Raw genomic sequence first — 21,915 nt, 5'->3', positions numbered from 1 at the left:
TTGTGTGTTTGTAAGCCTCGCATCACACTTATGAATGCAACTGTTTGTTTGCTCTTTACACCGCACTCGATTGAAGTGTGGAGTTGAAGGCGCCAAAATATGCGTTAACAAATTGTTGAGAAGGTAATAACAGGTGTGAAGCGATACAAACACTTGTAGATATGTATGTATGTGAGATACATGTTATGTACATACTATATGCATATGTATGTATTTAATTTATCACTCATAGTACATACATATGTACGATGTGTAGAAGTTATTACATTTTAACACCTAACTTTTTTAAATTTATTATTGTTGCTCGTACATACATATTTATTTACTCAAAAAGCAAATAAAAACGCTGAAAATCAATAACTCATCTTTGTGTTATCTAACAAAGAAATCCCCAAGCGATAAAAAAAGAACAAAAAAGAAATAAAAACATTATTGATAGTTTCTTTGGCAACTTTCAGGGCCAATTTTTATTAGTTCTTACAATTTTTCAATTTCTTAGTGAAAAAATTAACAAATTTTGATTTCACTATCGCCTTATGTATACGTACTCCTATACATGTGAGAAAGTTATATATCGTGCAATAAAATATATTGGTCTCATGGCCACCGTAGAAAATTAGCAGTGTGCCGTATGAAAAAAGAACGAACTACAACAAAAAAAGAAGGGAAGAGAAATTACAGGCAAATTCTACAGATCTCTTCGACTCTCCACTATTCTACTCGCTAAACTTAAGCTTTATACTCTTCTAAAACAATTAAGTTATTTTAGTTAAATTATACATCAGTTAATATAAGGATATCTCATTAAAGTGCCGCAGTTGAGAGTGTACACGAAGACCATGGAGAGTCGTTTCGGCGCCGTTCGCAGCAACTCGGACTGACTTGGCGCATTTTACGTCGAGATCTTAAATTGAAAGCGTAGAAACAGCTTGTGCACGAACTGAAGCCACTCGACTTTCCCAAGCGACATCATTTCGCTCCATGGGCTCTTGAAAAAGTTGGATCCGACGTTTTCGAGCCAAATTTTGTCCAACGATGCGACCCATTCCTGACTCAATGAGTATATAAACCAGCAAAATTGCCTTACGAAGCACAACCTGAAGAGATTCAAGAGCTGCCATTTCAGCCAGAAAAACTACGGTTTGGTGTGGTTTGTGAACCAGTGGAATCGCCGGTGAAAACGTAACCGTCAATGACGACCGTTGTCGTGCTTTGATAATGCCTGAAATTAAAGCTCGTGATCTCGGCGTCATTTGGTTTGAACAAGACGGCGCCACTTCCCACACAACGCATAGATCAATAGATTTATTGAGAGAACACTTCGGTGAGCAGATAATTTTACGTTTTGGACCGGTCGATTGGCCACCAAGACCGTGTGGTATTACACCGTTTGATTTTTTCCTGTGAGAATATGTAAAGTGTAAATCTATTTAGACAAACCCGTTTCTATTCAGGCCTTAGAGCAAATATAACGTGTGTCATTAGACAGTTACCAGTCGAAATGCTCGACTGAGTCATCGAAAATTGGACTCAACGGATGGATTATCTGAGACATAACCGCGGCAAACATTTGAAAGAAATAATCTTCGGAAAATAAATGACAAAGAGTGTTCTTTCGAATAATAATAAACATACCCCATTAAATTTGAAGTTTTTGTGATTTTTCTTTAAAAAAGTAGGGAACCTCGTAATAGAACTGAGAACTGATCCATTTATTGCATTATAAGTAAAAACGGGGATCTAAAAATCTATCGTTTACACAAGTCATTATGGTATATTCACTTCAAAGAGGTATCGAGTTGAGGAAAAGTGGACCAAACATCGTCAAATCACTCGAGAACCCTGGAAGAATGGCTAATTAAGAAAGTTAAAGAGTTGGAGAGGTTAGAAAAGAAATATTTGTTCAACAAACAAAAAACATCTTTGTAAGTCCCTGAATATTTCCATAAAAATTCGAATGAGTGAGTGATGATCTAAAGGTGGCTAAAAAATAATGTAAATTTTATCTTTGTACAGTTTTACAGACTTTTCCACTCTTATAAAAAAGTTGGACTATGTTGTATTGATGATTCAATTAAAAGCGAATTTACGAGCACATGAAAATCAACAGCCAAGGGCTACCAGTCCAACTCTCCATTACCCCAATAGTGTTATCAAATACGACTGGACCAACAACACAGCCTAGCCTGCCATGGAACTGTAGACAAAATCCAGCAGACGTCATTTACTACCATTGAAATGTTATTGAGACAAAACAAAACAAATGTGTGTGCGAATGGGCGGCATAAAGAGATAATAATACGAAATTATGCTAATGTGCGTGTACGTTGAATTGCAAGATCGACTTTGGTGATTTGCAGCAACAACAACCAGCAAGCAAGCAAACCACAGCAGAGGATATGCGCATCTTCGATCTCCGGCCGAGGCAATAATGGAATGGAAAGAGCGTGCGACAGACATGCGACCGATGTGACGTTAGTTGCTATGAAGTCGTTTTTTGCCGACCGCAGAGATAGCTAATGAAACGTGCTAGACAAACAGGCAGAGCGAGAGTCACACTAGACGACAGTCGTATGGTCAGCCGCTAGTTGGCTTTACAGACCGATAAATACACTAAAGTGCCGGATATTGGCGTTTAGCGTGATCGCAATCTTTGACGAATATGTTGAGTGCATCCTCAGCAGGCAACTATACCGACAAGTCGACAAGCCAACAACAAGCAATTACATATGTACATACATACCGACAATTAATACCGCCGACCGCGAGCAAAGTGAGTGCCAAAGTCACGCATGCCGGCGAAGTTGGCAAAGATGCTAATGTGTGATTTGTGGATTCAGTCGCACAAGTTCAAGTATACAAACATTTCAAATGCTAAGCTCGTATTTGCATACATGCATATGTATGTATGTAAATATGTTAGGCGTGGAAGAAGTGTGGCAGCATCGCTGAATTTGGGTTAAACATGCGGTGGAAGGCGGGGGAAAACATACATACTCTTCAAGTGACAACATCAAAACAAAACAATTGCATGTAACCACATTTGTAAAGCAGTGTACATATGTATGTATATTTTTTTTGCGTGAAAAGCGAGCAGTCTTCGCCATTATGCTTCGGTTTTCTAATAAAAAAATCAACTTCAGCTACTCTGAACTACATAAATGCACTTCTTATAACATAAAAGTGTATATAGCGGTCTTAATATTGAATTCAATCAGTCAGTTTGTATGGCAGCTATTTGATACAGTGCTCTACCTGCACCATATGTTCGGTATCGGGGATTCCGTCAAATAACCAATTTCTTATGTAAATTTTTCCAGTCTTCGAAACACTTTCATAAGCCTATTTTGGGATGGACCTCAGCTTCTTCAGCAAATTTTGTTTTATCTTTTCGTTCGACTGAAAACGGGTTCCATTTCGATGATTGTTGACTTCTATGTCTCATCGGAAGTTATGATACGCTCCATGAATGTGGCATCGGAATTCGCACGATCAACTATGTCCAAAGGGACCTGTTTACGATACTTTTTTTGAAAAAGGTTCAGCTTTATTTGGACGACTCGACCAAGAGCGCGTTTCATACCTAAAATATCAACCAAAATCATTCGACCGGACTCACCAGAGATGTCGAGCTCTCTTGCCATCTCTCGAACACTTGCCTGACGATTTTCCAAGCACCATATCTATCACTTTTTTAATATTTACATCAGTTGAAAAGGTCAAAAGTCGTGCAAAACGAGGCACGATTGTCTGTCTGTACCTTTCTGTCTTTAAAGGCTTAGTGCCACTCGTGGGCTTGTGCTTTTGATAAAACTGAATCACAGTAAGCCTTTTTCCAATTCGGCATAAGTAAGGCGTTCTTGGAGTATGGAATCATGTGTAGAAGTTCACACACGTTCTCTGACTGCCATTAATTTGGGTGTTACCAGAAACGATTCTTTTACATATTGCTCAAGAAGCTCACGACTTCCGGTATTAGACCAAGTATCCTCTGTATAGGCAAAGAACATTCGTTTGATGGCGAGCTAAAGTGAGAAGGCGAACCATCCCTCCCCAGTGGCTGGGTTTAGGACCCGCCACGTAAAAACACCCCCAAAAATTCACAATGAGACAAGAGTCTTGTAAAAAATTCGTTTATGAATCTTGACTTCAACATTACGTTCGAAGTGTGTTACTCTTACTATCGTCAACTCAAGTCTCCGTTATGATCTCCTAGGGAAACATGTGTTCAATAAATTGAACCGAAGTAGATTTTTAGCTGAATATGTCTTGCTATTACCTATCTGGAGAGGTTTTTTCACTATTAAGGTCTAAATAATCTTCCATCTCTCTCTTTCGTAACAATTAAACAACTACGACAACTATGAATGCGGGGTCTGTCATAACCAAACAACTTAAGATCACCAACACGAACTACAGTTATAATTAAATTTATTGTTAGTTCTTGTCAAGCTGTAACAGTAAATAGGAACCTTGACGCACGTTTAACGTTTAATAGAATTATTTTTCACAAACGAACGCCCAAAATTAATTAAAATTCCAGAAGCCTCAGCAAACAAAATAAATGTGCCTAAACGCACGTTTGTCATTGATCTTGTTCCAATTAATTGCCGTCCGTCATGCCCTACCATAGCGGAATGGTCAGGTCAGCGAGCCCAATAAATTGCCCACTCGTAAAAAGCACGAAATTTCCGTTTCCTTAAAAGGAAGATATTTAATTAAATGGCATTTTCATGATTTCAATTCCATCGGTTGATATTTTGAAAAGTTGATGTAACAAATTAATACGCACTATTTAATGGAAGAAGCGCTTGGCAATCAATAAAACACTCAGCAGACCTTCAATTAAACGATTGCAAAATGATCACACACACATTACTATCTATTTATATACTCGAGAGACAATCTAAATGAAGAATAAAATAAGCATTATGAATTTATTTATTGTGTTTTTCAATTGTGCCTACATATTTCCCACATCAAATCGAATTTTACTATGCGTCGTGGCGTCAATAAGTGACCGACCAATCGATCGAACGGCCGCCCGCCACCGCAACCCGTGCACTCACTCCACCTTCTCGGCATTTGGTAATCTGTGCACGCACTTAGTCGCCGTTGTTTTGTTCTCGTACTCATGCTCGTCTAAGTGACGCGATCGCGTCCACCGATAAAAATTACGACAACGACGACGATGACGATGACGACGATTGATTGAAACCCAATATAGGCGCACGCGAAAACACAAAAAGGTGCAACAACAACAACGGATGGAGTGCTGATTTAATGCTCGTAAATTAAAACCTCTTTATTAACCATTTGCGGCGGCTTAAGCGCATGCATTCGACATTATTATTGCGAGTACAGAGTATTATGAGTACTCGTATTGATTTAGTGGCCACGAAGTTGTTGCTGCGTTGCGTGTTGTCGCACTCATGCGCTGTGTAGTGTTGGAAAAGGCCAAAACAAATTGTGCTTTCCGTGCAAGATGCCGTTTATTAAAGATACACGAGCGCGCTTGTAACGTAACTCGGTCATTGGCCATGGTTATATCAATTTCGTGGCGTTAATTAGTTGGTCAATTGCCAGCGATTACACACGAAATGGCCAAAACACATCGATGATTTTGCGGTTAAGTGCTAACACTTTGAACGTCGCAGGTGGAATTGTTTTGTGACTGTTGATTGGTGAGACGAATTTAGAGCGCGCATGGGCGACCTCAACTTAAGTGTAAGTAATACTACAGACTACACGAAGGTGTGTGAGAAGTTTGTGAGTCGTGCAAACATTTTGCCAATAACCATATAGCATCTATCATAACCCACTCTGTGTATGACCGGTCAAGTTTTGACTTCGCGAGCTACTCAGCGCTCACAGATGCACTCCAAGTACTCGCAGAAAGGATAGGGTGTCTAATTAAAACTAATTTTAAGCAGAAAGTGGGAGAAACTAGAAGAATTTCAATCACAACAATAAAAGTTTTGCGAAGTATTATCCTCTTTGGTCACGAACTCTACCTAAAATACGCGTTTCTATATCCGTGACTGGCCAGCTTTTGGGCAGCACTTCAGGATGCGGTATCTTCACCCTTAAAGATAAACATTTGTGGTACATGCTCTAGATCTTAGACCATAGCAATGATCTTCGAGAAAAATAAGGTTTTCCCTCCGACAAATTATGGTCTTTGGCATTTCGTTGTCAACTTTTCACTAATAAGTACAAGGTCTACCAATAGGGATGACGTGATTTTGTCAGCTCGTGGTGGCCATGTTTGCCTACAATAAGGTGTACCATTTTATCATTGGACAAAGAAGCGAAACAAGTGGGTTTGGAAGTGAACGAGGACATGACGAAATATCTCCAGTCATCAAACAAACAGTGGCTCCCACGTGCATGTTGACAGTCATAAACAAAAGATCAAACTCTAAAAGTCTTTCATCATCCCCTTCCTGCTAAATAATGTAGAGGCATGAACGATGACATCAACTTATGAGTCGACGTTAAGAGTTTTCGAGAGAAAAGTTCTGCGAAAGATTTATGGTCCTTTACGTATTGGCCACGACGAATATCGCATTCGATGGATCGATGAGCTGTACGAGATATACGACGACATTGACATAGTTCAGAGAATTAAGAGACAGCGGCTACGCTGGCTAGACCATGTCGTCCGAATGGATAAAAACACTCCAGCTGTGAGAGTATTCGACGCAGTACGCTCCGAAGGAAGCAGAGGAAAAGGAAGATCTTCACTTCATTGGAAAGACCAGGAGGCGAAGGACCTGGCTACACTTAGAATTTCCAATTGGCGTCAAATAGCAAAACGGACTCGTACTCTATGGTTGACCTTCTATGTTAAAAAGCTCGACTGAAGTTGCGTCAGTTTTAGTCCTGACTTAAGTCTACACAGGATTCACCTTCCGTATTCCGGCAAAAAACTGAAAGGCGGACAATCGTTGACGCAAAAGTCAGTATCATACCCAGAAGTAAAATTATTACTAATAAATATTACAAATTTTTGGAGACAACAGTCCATATATTTTATATTTAGATATCACACTAAATACTGTTTAACCCGAAGTTCACCCAAAACTTCTCTAATTTCTTTCTAAAGAACAAAGGATTAGAGAACAAAAGAATGCACGCACATAATTTAATTTAACGGAGAATTTATGTTTTGGGCAATAAAATGGATGTTACCTTAAATTGAAAATAGACATTTTCATGTGCATACCAGAAAGCAGCGTGTCTCTCCGAAGCGACACAAATTGGAAATTGTGTCCTCACCTCTTTATTAGGAAAGTTTGAAATTCCTAATTTTATATACATACATACATATGTGTGCGTGTGTGTGGGCACAGTGCATTTATTTACATTTGTAGGCACAATTCTTTGCTTGACGCGAGGGCTGGTAGCGCGAATTTTCAATGCAACGTCGCGTTTAAAATTAGAAATGCCCAAAATAAGTGAAGTTAAGTAAGCAGAAGAACAAATACAAACACACCACACACACACACAAGAAGCTCAAACTCTGGCTGGAACAGAAGCGCATTCAGGGGGTGCTGGCTGCGGTGGTGCATTCGTGAATGGGACATCTATTGCTAAGCAATGCGCCGAAGGAGACTGCGGCCGCGTGTGCTGGTACACGCAGTTGCAAGGCGCGTTGCGTTTGTGGCATGTTGCTGCTGTTTAATTAATGGCCTTTGGGCAATGAATCGCATGGAAATTATGTTCATAAAATTTTCATGTTTGCCGTTGACGTTTATGCGGCTTAATGTCGCACGCAAAGCGCTCTGTGGTGGGATGCTTCACTGGGTGGTGGTTAAATGCACACATAAACCTATGTTGGCATATGTGTGCTTGTGCATGTGTGGGTGTGTGTTTGAGCAGTTTTTCACTGCATAAATTCTATTACCAACAACTGTGCCTTTGCACGGAGACGCCGTTATAAATCTCTCGCAGCGTCTTAAGCGGATACAACTCACTCACAGTGCTTCGATAATTCATAACCACAAATCATGAAAAGCAAAATACTTGTGTGTATATGTAAGTGTGTTCTTTCGCGATTTTTTTTTCGTCTGCATGACAATATAATTTTGCAAGTGCAAGTGAATTACGTGTGACAGTTCCGGAATTTGTAAAGCGTTGTCGGCGACAGACGTTAAGCCCCCGGCAATTTATGCATTTAACACGACTGCTTCTTGCATATTAATGTCTTAGTTGCATGCATTATTTACAGGTAGGTTATTTCAGGTGAGAGGGATTAGCGTAGAGAGAATCATTAGATATTTTTAGGAAAATATTTCTTAGAGGTTATGTCCATTTTCGTTGAACAATGCTGTAGAGATAGACCGTTCTCTGATTAGAATTGATGAGCACCCAAAAAGCTTTAAGTTTTCAGATTCCTTTGAATATTACTATGATAATTATATTTTCCCGAAAAAGATACTTATGTATGTACTAAGCCGTACATGACTGACTGATCTAACGAGTTAAAGACATCTAGTTATAACGCTCAAATCGTAGGGACCCTATCTATAAGTCTACGCTAAATACAGGGTTTGTCCAGAAAGTATTAGGACTGATTTTTTTCCGCCGCGACTGCACTTCGGAGCGTGTTCGCACCGACTGTATTCGGTAAAGCGCGGTCTGAGCTAACGAACGAGCGGCTGGCCCGATCACCTGGAGAGTCAGGACAAACATTCTCGCGCGACATGTTTCTGTAAGTGGTGCAACCGAAAATGCAGCGTTCGTTGGAGCAGATTAAACTCTGTGTGAAACTCGGTAAATCTGCGACAGAGACGTTTGATATGATTAAGCAGGCTTACCCAGTTGTTGCTTTAGCAAGAAGGGGTTTGTTTCGGTGGCACCAGTCATTTTTAGCACACGCCGGCGTCTCCTCGCCCAAAAAAGGGAAGAATGAGTAAAAGGTCGATCAGGTCCGACAAGACATCGCTGCCGATTGGAAGTTGAACCACGACAACGAACCCGTGTATGAACTCAGTGTTTATTATTAGTCGTGCAGTGCGATTTCGGTAACACTTCGAAAACATCTACATACTTATTTCCAAAAGCAAAATCAACTACCCTTATTGAAATCATCATAGTAATTCAAAAGCTGAGTTATGTTTTTCTCTAGTTGGCGGATTACTGCAATATATGTCTTTGCTATTCCAAAAGCCGCGGAGCTGGCCTCTGATGAGCCTGCAGGCAATTCAAGAGTCACCATCTTCATACACAGCCCATCAGCAATCAAGGCTGTAACGTCGAATCGCATATCGGCCAGAAGTACCTTGGAAAGCAGGACAGTAGTGGAAAGTGTTGCCAGAAGCAAGCAACTTCACTTCTGCTGGGTGCCAGGCCACAAAGGCATCGAGAGCAATGAAATAGTGGAGAAGAGTGGTGTAAGGCTAACACCCGTAATCGTGATCAGCATTGTGAAACCCATGCGTTGTCTATACGACAATCTGAACAGAAGCATAGTAAAGAAAATCAAAACCCGATGGAATGAGCTACCTGGGTGCAAAACTGCAAAAGTCATGTACAAAACGGTGAATCGGGATAGAAGAGACTGAAGGAATATGATCGGAGAACTAACTAGTCACTGTCTAGTGACCACACACGCCCGTAGAATGTGTCTGACAGATCGAAAAGACTGCAGAAAATGTCTAGAACAAGGCACCAGGAGCAACTTGTGCACTTATCCCGCATTAGCAAAGCGACGCTGTTAGCATCTGGGGTTCCCACGGTATGATGCACTGGAAGAGGTATCGATAGTGAGACCACAGAGTCTGTTAAAATTCGCGTCAAGCGCAGGCATACTAAAGAATAACTACTCCTCATGGACTTAGTAACTGAACTCCATCTGGTATCGCAAAGGCCTAAAACTGGTCCATGCTTGGCTCATTTTCCTACCAGATTAACCTAACCTAACACATATTTTTATCTTTTTCGCCATTGAAAGAGAATAAATTGAGTCGAAACCAACACAACATGTTAGAAACTACTTAACCAAAAATTCATAAATTATAAATAAATAAAAGTAAACGGAATCTCTAAGTAAGGTCGATCCTTAGTAAGTAGAAAACTCCCCAAATGTTCGGAGAAAGGCTGAAATCTTTGAAACCCCTACATTATGCAATTATGGTGGAGAAGAAGCCATAACTTCTTGATGAGTAGATGCATTAGGATAATTTCCAAAAATTATGTGCTGCTTTCGGTGATAAATAAAACTAAAAATGTTCTACAAACACAATCATTCTAGGCACTCTCCAAGCAAACCACTAAATTAACACTGAGCACAACTAATTTAATTTGAATTTAATGGCACTGACTCAAAGCAATCATACCAGTGGCCGACCTATATATTACATTATTTCCGTATGAATCATATTCTGTGTGGACATTTTGCTGAGTAGCGCATAGCAACGTCGCTTTTGATGAGCGCAAACAAATGTCAGCGCCGGCAAATAAATGAGTATGCGCCTAAATATTTTTGTATGTATGTGTGTGTGAAATTCCACACCCACCCACAATCTCTCTCAAAACAAAAAAAAAAAACGAAAATAAACAAAATGACGTAGCACAGTGTTGTAGGTCAAGAATTTCGGATGCAAATTGCCGAAAAATGGCAAAATGCCCGAATTTTGCCGCTGACGCGCACCCCACCGTGCAATCCCCATAAGCCGCGGTATTTAGGTTTTAAAAATTAGCATTCCTCAACAAATGCTGGCGATCGGTTGACAGGGTTAATGAAAACATAAAGTTGTGCAATTGTTACGCATGCGAAGGCCTATTCGAAAATAAATTATTTGTTTGAGCAATGTTGCAACAGCCGATGGAAATAATAATAAACACTCATACATATATGTGAGCATGTGGAAGACCGCAAATGCCACTTAAACACTCGTTAGCCCAATTCACAAGCGAACATACATACATGTGTGGAAGATTTCGACGAGTCAACAGATTTTTGGCGTGACAATAAATGTCAAATAATGGGCGTCTGCTTTGCGAACGACCAAAATAAGATGTCAAACAGTGGTGAGTTTTTTTCTCTTTGTCAGTCAAACGCACATGTGTTACCATAGAATCTGCAATTGTGGCTGGCAATAACAATTAAGCCATTTGCTGACAATTTATTGTTTGACATGCGGTTTGCCAGTTTTCCTACTCCACTATTATATTTTTTTTTTTTAATTTTTTATTAAATTTTCCTTTGAGTCTCCAATTTTTTTTCTTTTAATAGAAGCGGCAATGGCCTTGTGTGTGCTAATTAATTGACTGCCACTGTGGCCGTCTGTCTGAAACTTTTTTGTGATACAATTTACTTTATTTATTTATGACTGGCAAGCGGCGACCAACGCGGTTGGTCGTGAAAGTGTTGGAACTCAATGCTTCGAGTGCTTCTTGCAATCAGAGATGATGTCATGACTAAGAATTACGAGGGGGAAAGCAACAATATTACGTGGAAAATTTGTTTTCTTATTAATGCACAGTTGATTAGTCAGTTTTTCTTTATGAACGCGTGCATTTTCTTTGTGTCCGATTGCTGAAGTAATTGAAAAATCGAGTCAGCAACGCGAACTCCAGCGATTTTTCCGAAATTTTCATATCAATAAACAAAGAAAATTACGCATGGTCTTCGAGGAGGCCACGACACGAAGCGCAGTAATAATAGATTGCTTGGGAGAATATGGTATACATATGTATGTGTAATGCGTGCAGGCGTTGAACTTGGCAATGGAAGATAATTTATCTTAGGCTAAACTCTATTCATTGTCAGTGGGGGAGTAATAGTCGCCTCTCATCTTATACTCATTCTAGAGATAAAATTTGACTAAAATTGAGATATTGTGTTATAGAATATTGGAACCTTAGTTTTTCGATGCAGTTTATATTAATATCATCATGCAAAATGTGTGGACTCGAACCACTGGAGTTATTGAGATCTCTACGACGCTAATATGATGATTTACGAACACAATATCCTTCAATTTTTGTATGCTTCCGTTCATAACAGCGTTTTGTATTCTCATTTGTAGTTTTTTAGTTTCGTTGCCAAGTATACCAAACACTCAAAAATACTAGCAAAATCTCTTATTAAAAATGACATCAAAGGAATCATCAGATCCTCTATTTACTTAATACATGTTCATCACTCGATGTGTCGATGACGTAAAAACTCGGACTTGTAAAGTGTTTCATTTCAACCACTCGACCTTAAAAAGTCCTTGCCGTTCCCACGACTGTCGGATCTACATAACCGGAACGGGCTCGGATTTTTTATCCGGTCAAGGACTGTCAACTAGGTAGAGGTCTGCCGCTACAACAACAACAAAAAGTTCTCGACTAAATATAAATATGAGAGGGCAACGCCATTAAATACTAACTGCCCAGCCTTTAAAAGCAGCCTTCTCAATCGCTTCCTTATTGCGATTGTCTAGGTATTATAACTACCGTTTCTAATGAAGCCCAGCTCTTCACACGCTTCCTTACGTAAATACACACATACATACGTATATGTATTCATATGTACTATGTATTTCGACCCTACCCATAAATGGTTTTGGAAAAATCAATGACCGCCGCAATTCAAACTCTCAACTCCTTTTAGTCATTAGGGAATTATTTATTCTGCAGACATGCGATTGAATGTGAAAAGTGCGCACACGTGGAAAACAGAACGTGAAACCTGGAAACGGCAGCCGTGGCACGACCAAAGCTATACAATAGTACATAAGTACACACGTACATATGCATGAATGTTTTCGGCTTTTCGTGGAAATGACTCAACAGTGCAACTGTGGTAAAATTTCATGTCGTTATTGTTTTCGACGGGAGTTCCTTTGGTCTCCGACACCTCTTCGGGAGCGCCGACAAAGAAACTCTTGTGTTTTGCTTGACATTGTTTTTTTTTTATAGAAAACAAAGCTTGTAGCAAGAACCGACGGACGTGGTGGCATGACAAATCGCTGTCAAATAATGACTATATGTATGTATGTATGCTCGTACATATCTACATATTTATGCATAAATATGTACGCACGAATACATACGTAAACATATGTTGGCTTAGTATATTCTATGCGAGAACTAATATCATATGGTCTCATGTTTACATACTTACGAATACATATGAATGTATATAATTGTATTTACTTTTTGTTTGCGAATTTTACGGCCCTACTCGCATGAATCATGCTTGATATAGTAAAGCAGAACACATTTCGATGATGTCAAGACAAATAGTGTTATGTAAATGTACACATAATGTATGGGTTTCAAAGTATAGAGCCACCGAATGCACTCGATCCCTTTAAGATCATACAAAAATATAGAAGAGATTCAAGAAACCTAGAACAAACCGAAAAGTCTCATCGCCAACATTTGAAGAACGGTTAAAGAGTAAAATGTTCGAACGAGTTTAGGCAAATTTAATTTTTGAAAATTCGGTATTAATTCTCTTTAACTTTCTGGGAGAAAAAAACGGAAATTTTTTTGAGAAAAAAGAATTTAGCTGATCGTAAAAATAAAAAAATTTTGTAAAAATTTAATTCGAAAATTCGAAATTATTGTTCGAAAATTCGAACTTATTTTTTTAACCCTTTGCGAAAAAATAAACCAATGTTTTTTTAGAAAAACAAAATTTTTATACAAAATAATATTTTTCGAAATAATATTTCAGTGAAATATACATATTTCAAAAATGGGTGCATATACTTAGTACAATTAAAGGATGTCATGTTACCATTTGCCAGCTTTTAAATGTCTATAAAAAGCACATTTGATCAGGATGGCAACCCACAACATTCATAATACCAAATTAGCTTAGGAGTGGTATGTATCAGAAGATTTCCATCAGATCTGCATAATGTTCTGGCCAGTGCAGGCACCTGACCGGGAGCTGATTCCAATAGAAAATTTATGAAGAGATGTTAAACGAGTTATAGCAACAGTAAATTTATCAATTAGAATACAAATTTGACTAGAGGTCAAGCAGGCATGGGCTCAATTCGCTATGAAGCGTTGTAAGAGTTTAATCGGCTGCATGCAACGTCGGTGTATGAATGTATTAAGAAATAAAGGCTTTACGACCAAATATTAGTCAATAGAAAACATTTAGTATTTAAAATTTTAATTGATAACTGGATTTTTCTCTTCATGAAACGACTAATTTTTAAAACTCTTTTCTAAATAAATCTTTTAAGTAAAAAAAACGAAAATTTTTTTGATATGGTTGTGAAAATTTAATTCGAAAATTCAAAATTCTTGTTCGAAAATTCGAAATTATTTTTTAATTCCTTACGAACATGATAAACCATTGAATTGGTTTTTTAAGAAAAAAATTTGTACACAAAATAACATTTTTCGAAATAAGTTTTCAGTAAATTTATTTTTTAAAATTGTTTATATAGGTAGAGGTAGCCAAAAAATACTTGTGAATGCTATTATATTCGTAGTTTTATTTTAAACTTGCTTATTTTTGCTTCATAGTTAGAACCAGCACTATTATTTTCATAAACACAGCTGTATGTGCTTATTTACCGCGTGAAAAGAAATAAGTTGTAAGCAGACACACCCGTCTATTAGCTTAATTCATTGTTTGTCCTTTATGCGAGGAAGAGACAAACTACATACATACATACTATATTAATAACATTTTGGATAACTAGTTACGTAATAATTAAAATTATTTCTTTAAATTTGAATATATGTACATACACATACATATCTAAATATTTTTATAATTTTTTTTTTTAATAACTGATTTGTAATTTAAATTATTTATTTTTTTTTGGTTTGTATACAATTTAAAGACTTACAGTTGCTTCTTAGATAACATTACATTATAAACGCTCTTAAGCTGACATACATGTACATACATATGTATATGTACATATGTATGTACATACATATATACATATGTATAATACGAATATACACAAAAGATTATTATATCAATACCCTCCTTCTTTACCGACTTTTTGCTACTTTTCGGTGCCAAACAGTAGCGATAAAAACCAATTGGCAGTTGCCAGACACTTTTTCGCCGCAGTCGTAGTCGTCCCCCGACACCTACAGACGCACGGAACGGACTTTACGCTATCTTCTGGCATATGTGCTATATATTATGTACATATGTAAGTACATATTATTTACATAAATACTAGGAACACTACACAAAGTATTGGCGTGATAAGCCCATCTATAACTTGTGACAAATTGCCTTCTTTACCTTTTCACACATGCACCACATTCATTCATCCATTTGCATGTCTACATATACTTGCATTTTAATACATTACTTGTATTTACATACCATAGGTCTGTGAAAGCATTCCCCAAGCCGCAAATTGAAAGAACTATTTCGCACAAATTATTAAAATAAAGACTTCTTGTTAAACACACATACATATGTACATATGCAAATATGTATGTACAAATTTTTGTGTTAATTCATACCAAAGAATTGACAGGAATTTCTACTCACATTCTCACACACTTATCTCTCACATGTAAATATGTATTTCATAAACACAAAATTTTCCAAGCACTGCACTTTTCAATCACAACTAACCGAGCGGCGCAACTTTAAGGCATTTTCAGAATCAATAGATTTTCCACAACAATAATAACAATGGAATCACAAAACGAACGGAAGCATTTAGCAAAACTGCGGTTGCGACGGAGAAAATGTACGCACTATTCAGGAAAGTTTACACAATTCAATATATATTTATGTATGTATTTACGTGTACGCAAGTATTCAGCAATAACGAGAAATACTAGCGCTTATGGTGGCACAAAAAACCGAAAATTATCAACGTAACTTCCGTGCACGTCTTTATCGCACCGCAGAATATTGCAAACTCTCCAGCAAAAGTGCCGCAGTCGTCTTTAATCTAGCGGTGGTCGTTCTCTGATTGTTGTTTTTTTTTTTTGTACTTTTCTAAAGGTACGCAAAACGTAAGCATAAAGGAAAGCACTGATAATTGCATGGGCACACAAGGAATGCGAGCGATTCGCCGAAGTGACGGCCTCGATTGAATCTCTACAAGGCTGGCCGTGAGCGCCTCTGCGCCAGCTGCTACTACTGCTCACAAATGTATTTGGCTCGGTAAACAAGCTCAGCTGATTTGTGGGGTTGACAGCTGTCATAGGGCGCGTTTTTGGAGATTTTCGTTTTATATTCTGCAAAAGAGAACGCGCGTACGCAATGCGCATGCATCGAGGGTTGGTTCATACTACTACAACAGTGTGTATGGTGTTAGCGTTCACCTTTTAGTAGGTGTTTTCAGCTTCCACATTAACCTTTTCAACAGGAAATTCGCAAGGTGCACTTTGAAAGTGCGTACTAGGGAGGCAAGATTTCCATAGTTCTCTTTTAGCAGGATCTCATGTCTATAAAATCACAAAGTTTTTTAACTTCAAATGGTGTTTATAAATATTTTAATTACAAGTCATTTGAGTTTGAAAAATAGTTTTTCTTTGTTTCAAAAATTCCCTACCAAACTAGTATATAGCCACTCTCTAAATAAAATATGTTCAGGCAGATTGGGAACCGAGTCTATACTTCCCAAAAACGCATTTAAACATAGGATCATCATATGATAAAGAACAATTTCCAGTATGCCGTGTCTTGCGGAAATAAAAAAAAAGTTGAAAATGAAATAAAAAAATTACAAAATTTTAGGAAAACCTCTAATAAATAAATAAATAAAATTCAAAATGAATAAAAAAGAATTCAATATTCCATGATTCATTTTTGATAAAATATTTTTCAAAAAGCAAAAAATATCTAAAATGTTTATAAATTTAAGTTTTAATTTTTTCAAAAAATAACCCGAAATGTGTTTAGCTTAGACCACAATGTATAAAAGCAAAAAAAAAATATTACAAAAATTCAAAATGAAATTAAAAAATTTTTTCAAACTCTCATGATCCATTTTTTGGTAAAATATTTTTTTAAAAAGAGCTTCTTCATAAAAATTTAAAATATGTATGTACATAAAGTATATTTTTTTATTTTTTTTTCTAAATATGCCTGACCGATCCTTATTTATGTATGTAGTACATATGTATGTACATACATACATATATCCTTCGTATAGGTATCTATACAATATTCTTTATGACAGTTTAAAAAACCTTTTTGTCTGTTTAATGTTTAAATGAAAAATATTTGTCCGACTTTTTTAACTTCCAAAAAAATTAACGGCCAATCCTTCCGATAATATCAACCATAGGAGAGATAAGCAATATGCCTAGATTTTTAAAATACTTAAAACTGGCAAGCTCAAAACAAGGCTTTTTAATATTACTACAAATATGCAGAAATATCTAATAATAAAAAATATATTTTTTACAAAATAGGAGATTTCTAAAAATTCATGTCAAGCATCGTACTTTTTTAATGCACTGTAAGTAAATCGTCGCGTTGTAAGGCATATGAATTTTACAACCTCTAGTGTCAGCCGCTGTCTAAGCGTAATCGTCACTCATTTTATTTTATAATTTTTTGCTTAATAAGTCACACAGTTCCTAAAAATTATAGTGTTTTATATGCGCTCAGCACGAAATATAAAAATGAAACGATAAACAGCGACAATGATACACTAACAGAAAACATGATTAATTTTTGAACGCCGAACAAAACTGTTCTAATCGCTGTTGTTGTTTTGTCATTGCTCGTGCACTCATTCCCTTTTCCAATAAGCTACAGAACGGCGACAAAAACACACTGTTGATAAGAAATGTTAGCAAATTAAACGAGCGAACGAGTTACTGCACACTCGTGCTTACAAACACATTCCCTCAAATACACAGATGACACCCACACACATTTGTACAGAAGTATGCATGCGTATGCATGTGCAAACGTGTTAATTAATAAGCACATCATTATTGTAATTTTTGTTTTGACAAACCTTTTATCTTCCTCCGTTTCCTTTATCACTTTCAGGCGCTGTCTGCCAGCCTGCCTATGTATGTGTGTGCGTGTTGTTGTTGCGCTGAAAAACACTTTCCGTTTCCGCAAATGTTTGAATTAACAAAAAAATTTTTTGCAAATTTTCGCAAGAAATATTTCACTTGATTTAAACACTATTCGTACGCATACAATTTCTTGTGATTAATTTTAAAATTGTATAGCGTTTTATTTTGCGTACTGCACACAGAGTGATCACTGGCGAATCCACTTGAGAAATCACAACGAAATCAATTTGCAAGGCAGTTTTATAAAACTCCTTAAACCGTCTTGAAATCAAATTTTATTTAAAACACCAGTTAAATAACGAAACGACAAGGCAGGCGCAAAACTTAAATGCAAAACACCGCAAACGGAGACGAAGACGGAAACCTCGCGACGCACTATCACGTTTAACAATCGCGACGACGAGCGCATTTGTTATATCCAAACGCAAATTCAAAGATCAACATGAGGCCGCGTCGCTGCTGCGGCAAGTCTAGGCAGACAGCAATGTTGCCGGCGCATACAAAAATCCCCATTGCGCATAAAAGAGGGAATTCTCGTATGGAGTGTTATGGTAGAGGGTATTTTCTTAAACTGACTGTGTATGCCGAAGTCTATAATACAATGCTAAGATATATACTAAAACAGTTAATATAAGTTGTTCTGCACGCGAAAAATGCAAGCAAAAGTTGTATATGAATTAAATCAAACAATTTAAATAGCAACTTGTGGCAGCATTGAACTTGATAGACAACAGATGATCGCATGTATATTAAGCCACTGGCTTCCAAATATTTGTTTTGTAAATTTTTTGTTTGTGTCTTAAAATTGTATTGTTTATTTTTTAATTTCTTCTATATTTTTTTAATTTTTAATGTTACATGATACCAACTAGGCACGACTCTGTGAGGATGTGGTGTCAAAGAAATATTTTCCGATCAGAACTATTCGCAATTCGATTTTTAATCGATATACATATATCCATGTTACACATAAGGACTTTTTAACCACAACATAAGCAAATCCAAGAGGTGTTATATATTGTTCCAACTTTGAAACACGTGATATAACAGACATAAGACGACAAATGTCATACAATATAACTCATTCTAAAGAGAACTTATCGATATTTATAGAGAAAAATTTTTACACCTTTAATAACAATTTCGGGCAAAGTGGCATACCTGCAGCGTACAGTTTTAAGACCACTGTGATCATTCAACTGCTTTTAGTTACCCTATTTCAAGTTCACACATTTTTCGGCATTATCAAAAAGAGTGGTTAAAACAAAGATAACTATTGCTAGATCCTAATTAAAACATTAAAATATTATTCCTGTTATTATAAAGTAATACTAAATCTATATTCAAAATGTCTTTCGAAGAGGTGAGTTGCTTAATTTATAAACATTTGCATATATTACAAGGTACATGTGTTCCTACAGCTATTACAAGACGCAGGAGAATTAAGTAGATTTCTTGGCGAGGCCACACGTCCAAGAGTGCGAAATGTCTTGTTACAAGCAAAAGCGGAGGTTGAGAAGGAAATTGTCAATTTAGAAATGAAACAACGAATTGCTGCAGAAAAAAAGGCAGTCGGAGCAACACCAAGAAGGTAAACACATTTTCTATGCGCTTCTAGAAACATCTACGCGTCATCCTATTCACCAAGACCAATGTATATGCTAAGTGCGCATATGTTATTTATCACATTTTTCTTACATTCACCCACAGGTATTTGGTGGAATTGAATGAGTATGCATGGGATCAAAGTGACAAGTTTGTAAAGTTGTTCGTCACATTGGAAGGTGTCCAAAACATTGACGAATCGAACGTTGTCGCCACTTTCAATGAAAATTCAATGGTTTTGCATGTTAGCGATCTGAATGGCAAAGATTACGGATTGACTATCAATAACTTGCTCGACAGCATCAATGTGGAGAAAAGCTATCGCAAAGTGAAACAAGGTATGGTGGCCATTTATATGAAGAAAAACAATGAAGGCAAGCACTGGGATCACTTAACCACCATACAAAAGCGTCTGAAGCAGAAATTAGATGACGAATTTAAAAGCTCAGATGATGGTAACCCAGAGAATGCGCTCGTAAATATAATGAAAAAGATGTACAACAGCGGCGATTCGAAAACTAAACAAATGATTGCCAAAGCGTGGACTGAAGGCCAACAAAAAGCACATCTTGGGCAAGAACCTGAAATGTAGTTTGAAAAGTTGAAAACATTTTTACACAACGCATACTATTTTTGTGTTTCTTATTAAGCAGTTCATAGTTCTTTCGAATACGAAACAGCACATTCTAATTTGCGATATTTTGTAGAGCATATATACTGGTATATAAATATTTATTTTTTTGTAATATTTTAAGTGATAATAGAAACCGATATTCCAAGCATAAATTAACAGTTGGTTTTATTGCTTCGCAGTGAGGGATTGGTTAATGGTTAAGTTTTTGAAGAAATGATTATTTTGTATACTGAACACGGCTGAAATATAGCTGCCATATAAACTGTACGTTCAAAATCAAGTCCTTGTACGGAAAACTTATTTATTTGACGAAATATCTTCATTAAATTTAGTTCCAATTATTATTTAAAGTAAGGGTACAATCTGGAGAAATTGTTCGAATCGGACCACTATAGCACTGCCGTAAAATTGAACGATAATCTTGAAATTTCTTACAAGAAGAGCTAAAATGAAATGACGTAAATGATACACAGTCATTCCCAATACAAGGAAATATATTCATATATATCTTTATTTCATAATTATGGAATGTTTATAACAATAGATGTATGTATGTATGTATGCATGTATCAATTTGCTTCTTAACAAAATACAAATATTCATTCGGTCATTAAACAATCCGGTATACATATGTTATTGTTATTGGTGTTATTGTTGTAGTGGCCTCGTTAATTCAACTATCCCTTTATTATGCTTAAAAAATACCTAATTTATAACCAATTGCAACATTGAAATGTGCACTCTGTTTAAAAATCGTACATTCAGGCACAACACTGTATGGTAAAAATGTTTGTAGGTATATTGTTTACTATGGATGTACATATGTATGTATGTAGGTATGTATGAAAGTGCTTAGTATTTATCATATCATGCTGATCATTCTACTCGGTTTTGTACATGCTGCTGTACATAAATAATCGTGCAACTGCTTAACTGTGTGCATTGTTATTACAATCATATATTTATATATTTATTCTTCATAAGTAATACATTTGTAAATTAATTCTACATACACATTTTGTTGCATTAGCTTGGCTTACAAAACTATATGCTTGCGTGTATGTATATATGTAGGGCGACAATATATGTATGTATATGTTTTACACCTTCTTTTTCGTTAAAAATGAAGTAAAAGAAATTATTACAATTACACTATTTGCAAAAAAATAAATATCAGTGCTTATGTTCGTTAAACAACTAAATAAAAATTAATCAGCAATTGTTGCATTTATCTAGCGAGCGTCCAGCAATTTTTTGCTAAATATTGTAAACTATTTTAGTTGAATTAAAGTTTAAAAAAAGTACGTTAGAAAAATACATAAAGTACAAAGTAAAAGTACTCATAACGTTCCATGAAACTGCTCGGAAAAGTTTTTTGAAAAATTTAGAATAAAGTTGTTTGTATATATTTTGCTTTACAACAAAAACATGTCAAACTCAAGATCCAATTACATAGTTTGTGTTATATGCGAAAAAAATTTTAATTTATAGTATGGACAGAACTGTTTTTTTTTATTCTCATGAATCTCGTGTTTACATTTTGATGATTTTATGGAAAAACTGTTTTTTTTTATTCTCATGAATTTCTTGTTTATATTTTGATGATTTTATGTCTTAAATAATCTATTTGTATTCAGTTATCACCCCAAAAACACATTTTTATTGGTTGAAATCTTTGAAAAACT

At 36.4% G+C, this 21,915-nt stretch overlaps 1 protein-coding gene and 1 long non-coding RNA gene across 3 annotated transcripts in view; one reads left to right on the top strand and one right to left on the bottom strand.

Annotated features, from left to right (window-relative positions):
- LOC120774917 overlaps nt 1–18,359 on the bottom strand; it is a 74,107-nt gene extending 55,748 nt beyond the window's left edge. Inside the window, exon 1 of one of the 2 annotated variants that reach the window (XR_005705276.1) lies at nt 17,925–18,359. This is a non-coding gene — a long non-coding RNA (uncharacterized LOC120774917). Of the gene's footprint in view, nt 1–15,316; nt 15,847–17,924 lie in introns of those variants that run through there. The other variant, XR_005705275.1, reaches the window with a different exon arrangement.
- An 847-nt stretch (nt 18,360–19,206) lies between these two features.
- Nucleotides 19,207–20,382, top strand: LOC120775882 (calcyclin-binding protein). The gene is made up of 3 exons (XM_040106258.1): nt 19,207–19,354; nt 19,413–19,582; nt 19,702–20,382. The coding sequence occupies exons 1-3, from the start codon at nt 19,340–19,342 to the stop codon at nt 20,186–20,188; spliced, it is 672 nt and encodes a 223-aa protein (XP_039962192.1). The 5' UTR covers nt 19,207–19,339; the 3' UTR covers nt 20,189–20,382.
- Nucleotides 20,383–21,915: the final 1,533 nt, after the last annotated feature.

This window comes from Bactrocera tryoni, chromosome 4 (genome assembly GCF_016617805.1).
Source record: "Bactrocera tryoni isolate S06 chromosome 4, CSIRO_BtryS06_freeze2, whole genome shotgun sequence".
In the NCBI taxonomy this organism is placed as follows: domain Eukaryota; kingdom Metazoa; phylum Arthropoda; class Insecta; order Diptera; family Tephritidae; genus Bactrocera; species Bactrocera tryoni.
Note: the sequence above shows the minus strand (reverse complement) of the source record. Positions and strands in the feature narration are given on the sequence as shown.